General features: G+C 39.6%; 1 protein-coding gene across 2 annotated transcripts in view; it reads left to right on the top strand.

Annotated features, from left to right (window-relative positions):
* The first annotated feature begins 504 nt into the window (after positions 1 to 504).
* LOC122081042 (glutamate synthase [NADH], amyloplastic) overlaps positions 505 to 4,624 on the top strand; it is a 14,799-nt gene continuing 10,679 nt past the window's right edge. The window contains exons 1-7 of one of the 2 annotated variants that reach the window (XM_042647987.1): positions 505 to 1,510; positions 1,626 to 1,745; positions 2,015 to 2,128; positions 3,025 to 3,177; positions 3,565 to 3,665; positions 3,824 to 3,920; positions 4,441 to 4,550. In XM_042647987.1, coding sequence (XP_042503921.1) covers positions 1,124 to 1,510; positions 1,626 to 1,745; positions 2,015 to 2,128; positions 3,025 to 3,177; positions 3,565 to 3,665; positions 3,824 to 3,920; positions 4,441 to 4,550 — 1,082 coding nt within the window. In that variant the 5' untranslated portion in view covers positions 505 to 1,123. Of the gene's footprint in view, positions 1,511 to 1,625; positions 1,746 to 2,014; positions 2,129 to 3,024; positions 3,178 to 3,564; positions 3,666 to 3,823; positions 3,921 to 4,283; positions 4,317 to 4,440; positions 4,551 to 4,624 lie in introns of those variants that run through there. The other variant, XM_042647988.1, reaches the window with a different exon arrangement.

The following is a 4,624-nucleotide window of genomic DNA, read 5'->3' as shown; positions in this document are numbered from 1 at the left end:
TCTCTGTTAGTTCCTCTCTAACACAAGTGTTAACTGGAGAGGCTTCAGTGGAAGACCCCAAAACCTCCGTTAGAAAGGATCCAAATCAATTGTTCTGTTCGCCAAGGATGTTTTGGAGGTTTCACTAAATGGACGAGGATAATTATGGTATTTGACTTATCATTTTGGATTATTTTGGAAAGTAGAAACCTATTTTTGATTCTTACCAAAAAAAAAAACATTTCGATTTTACTGAGAACGAGCCGCGGAGGCTCGGAACCGAAGCTGCAGTCGGCTGTGGTTAAAATCCGAGGCGTCATGAAGACGTCAGTTTTAGGGACCCCACCATCAGCGGCTGTCGATTACGTGTCAAATCAATCTCAAATCCACGTGTCTTGATAAAGAATCCTAGCTGTCATTTCGGAGGGATAAAAGTGTGGGGCCCACAGACTGTACTGTTAAAATGGAGGAGTTCCCACAGACCTACCCTCCTTTCATCCTTCTTCCTTATAAATGGCGAGTTTCCTCGTGAAGAGAGATGGAGAGAACTCGTTTAGGAGACGATTGGCGGTCTGAGTGAGAAGCTTCTCCTTCTCAGCTGCGATCATTCTCTCTGCGAATCGGTTCTCTACTCTCCATTTTCTTCCTTTTTTTTCATTCATTTCAAGCTTCTTCAATTCTCCTTCCTTGACGCTTATTATATCTGAAACCAGAGGCTGACTATCTGCGAATCTCAGACTGAAATTCGTGTCTCTTGGTCGAAATCTATTATTAGGTTCTGTCTTCAGACCTTGAAAGAGTACTCTGGGTGTAAAATTTCAGAGATTTGGCTTAGAGTCTGTTCAAAATGGTGTGATCTGACAAATTCTGCGTTTATTGTTGCAGAACTGGAAGAAATGCTGAATTGGTTGTCAGAATAGCTAATTTTTTTTGTGTTTTGAAGCCTAAGAAAGACATTTTTTGGTGAAAGTTCTTGCCAGAGCTAGCATTGAGAGATCGATCTTTTATCGTACAAAAGATTGAAGCAAAACATATTGATGAATCTTCCGAACAGAGAAATCGATCAATAAAAACAATTCATTCCCCTTCCTGTAAAAGAACTCTTCTTTTGGACTTCCTTGTAAGAAGTCATCATTTTCACAATATGTCGGTTTTATCTGGTTCTGCTCTTCAACTCCGAATCAAATCGGGAGCCTTTCCTTCTCCTCAGGGGTCCTCTTTGAATCATCAGTGTAATGTTGCTCCTTTTGGTAGCAGTCGGAAGCAAATTTCATGTTGCTCTGCTACGAAACGAAAAAATGCTATGGAGAACAGGTTCTTCGGGACAGGATTGTGTTCATCGGCTCCCGAACGTTTCCATCTTTGGAGATCGGATGGTCCTGGTCGTCCACCAAAGCTCAGAGTAGTGGTGCGCTCGGCATTGTCGCAGGTGCCTGAGAAACCACTTGGTTTGTATGATCCGTCCTTTGATAAGGACTCATGCGGAGTTGGATTTGTGGCCGAGTTGTCGGGAGAAAGTAACAGGAAAACTGTAAGTCCCTTCCTAACATTTTATCTTCTGGATCGTCGTTATCTCCCGAATGCTCTTTTGGGTTCTTTCTTCACCTCTATTTGTTTAACTCTGCATTAGCGGTTCCTGTTTGCAGGTAACGGATGCAATAGAGATGTTGATCCGGATGTCACATAGAGGTGCATGTGGCTGCGAAACGAACACTGGTGATGGAGCGGGCATTCTTGTGGCTCTTCCGCATAGCTTCTTCACCGAGGCATGTTCTCCCGTTCTTCTTTGAGTGGGGTGGGGGTGGTGGTTGATTCTTTTTATTTCTTTTTTAAATTTAAAAACCTTTAATTGTCGTGGCTTTAAGGAGTGCAGATGGTTTGGTTAGCAATGAGGTTCTAACGAAACATTGAACTCGAGATTTTTGCATCATTGGCTACTGAACCTGGAATACTGTTGGTTTTAACTTGATTTGTTGCTTGATGGGATAAATGATATTGTCTTTTGATATTTATTCCCGTTTATGATCTTTATCAGGTTGCTAAGGATATTGGGTTTGAGCTACCCCCACCAGGCGAGTATGCAGTTGGTATGTTCTTCTTGCCAACATCTGAAAATCGCAGAGAAGAAAGTAAAATAGTATTTACAAAGGTAATTTTGTGACTCTACAGTATTAGTTATGAACTTAAGGTGTATCGTTTGGGTAAGAATTTTCTTTTGCAGCTCGTTCAAATCTGATATCTGCAATATGATTATCTGTTCGAACATGTGAATTTTGACAAATCTGCTCATATTTAGAGCGGGCATAAATAACATGCTAATTGGTTTAAAATCAATTCATTTGTCTTATGTTTGGTTTTACTGTAAATTATTCAAAATGATCTTCTGTATTTGCTGATAAATTTATGTGCACAGACCCTCTCTCTGTATTTTTTTGCTGTGGTAACATGTAATGGTCTGTATTGTAAGCTAGGATAGGTTAGATTAGGACTTCTACTTTTTGTGAAATATAAGTTGTTTAGTGTCTGTGAGGAGCAAACTTGATATAAAGTCTAGTGCTGCTTCATTAGAAATTTTAACATGAGTCTTTTTTAATAAACTTCAAGGTTATTCTCATGGTCATGTTTAATGTTGAATAAATAATTGGTCCATCATACTGTTACAGCCTATACTACACTTGCTACTTTGGGTCAGCAACTTCTGATATTTATAGAGGTTGATACCTTGTATTTCAGTATGGATACTAGGTATAGCCACCTCTGTAAACTGTGTATTCATCACTGGGGATGAAAGGAGTTTCTCTTCCTTTGATTCCCTGCTCTCTGTCACTACTCTGGGCATTCAAGGCACTATGGCCAGAACTTTGGATATGGATGATTCCAACATTCGGCCCCCTACCCAGAGATTAATGTGTACTTGTAGGCTCAACTCAACATAAATCAGCAACGTCGTCTGGTCACTTACATGACTTGCATTCTGTTTGGAAAATTCTTGTTTGAATTTCTTTGGATACATTATTTACTTTAAGTTCTTGATTGTAAATGAAGGTAGCTGAGTCACTGGGGCATGTTGTTCTTGGGTGGCGCTCTGTTTCAACTGATAACACAGGACTGGGCAAATCTGCTCTGCAAACAGAGCCTGTTATTCAACAAGTATTTCTTACCCCAAGTCCTAAATCAAAAGCTGATTTTGAGCAACAGGTAGTCACCTCTCTTGGATCAAAAGCTGATTTTCAGCATTTCATTTAATTGCAGCTTTCAAGTTACATGGTATATACTGGGGTATATTAGGGTATTATAATTATTGAAATTTGGTTTCTATAGCATACAATTTGTCCACATTCTTACCAGCGTATTATGGTTCTCTAATAAACCAAGTCTATGCTCTCCAATAAAAAATTAGCTTGACCAGAGGGTTATACTGAACTTCATTCACTGGAGATCTCAAACCCCCTCCGCAACCCAAATAATGCTTATGTGCTGAAGGAAAATGATCAATATTAATATCTTCTTGTTCCTTTTTAGTTTATTATTGCTTCATTCTTGTCCTTTATTATTCTTTTTCACTATAATCTGTTTCTCTGGCAGATGTACATATTGAGGAGGGTTTCAATGGTTGCTATCCGTGCTGCTTTAAACCTCCAGCATGGTGGAGTCAAGGACTTCTATATATGTTCTCTTTCTTCAAGGTGTGGTATTTGGAAAGCTTTATTTATTTACATTTATTTCTGAGTTAGAAATTGTAAATTTTGAGGGCATTGCAGCTTTGCATCCAGATAATTTAATTAATTATTTACTTTATTTTTTTGAAGCAGATAATTTATACTTTACCCCCTTTTTTGTCCAGGACTATTGTTTACAAAGGTCAATTAAAGCCTGATCAGTTGAAGGACTACTACCATGAAGATCTTGGCAATGAAAGGTTTACAAGCTACATGGCCCTGGTAAATATAATTCCCATCCCCTTGCTTCTTTCTCCACAAACTTCATTCTTCAACAAGCTGCCGCATGAGGGATTCACTGGTAACTGAAAAGATGTAAGGTTAAAAAGTGACTTCTAAGGCAATGAAATTTGAATGATTTCTTAAGTGCTTGAACTCTTGTTGATTACTGTTTGAATTTGGATGCTGGTTTGGATGTCTTGGGTGAGTTGGTGAGAAACCTTATTGCCTAGTAAACCATGTTGCAGAATGCAGTGCTCCTCTCTCTGGTCAGTTCTTGAGGATGAGCTCTGGTCAATTCTTGAGGATGAGACTTGGAGGTGGAAAAGGGGATTGATTTGGTCAAGGTAGCTTAGGGTTCTCACCATGTGTTGCATTGACACCGCAGATATGGCAAATGTATAATATTTATTGGGCGTCCTGAACACACATTTATCTTTTTGTTTCTGAGATGGCTTCTCCATACCATGAAAAGAATAGCTGGAATTGTCAGTGACAATGTGGATTTGTCTCATTGTGGCAGATTCACTCCAGGTTCTCAACAAACACTTTTCCTAGCTGGGACCGTGCTCAACCCATGCGTGTCCTGGGCCACAATGGGGAGATCAACACTCTTCGAGGCAATATAAACTGGTATGTGCTCAATTCCAGTGAATACAAACTTACCCTCTCCACCTCTCCTTTTTTTTTTTTGGGGGGGGGGGGGG

This window comes from Macadamia integrifolia, chromosome 6, assembly GCF_013358625.1.
Source record: "Macadamia integrifolia cultivar HAES 741 chromosome 6, SCU_Mint_v3, whole genome shotgun sequence".
NCBI classification, from domain to species: Eukaryota; Viridiplantae; Streptophyta; class Magnoliopsida; order Proteales; family Proteaceae; genus Macadamia; species Macadamia integrifolia.
The sequence above is the reverse complement of the archived record's forward strand: the minus strand, read 5'-3'. Positions and strand labels throughout refer to the sequence as shown.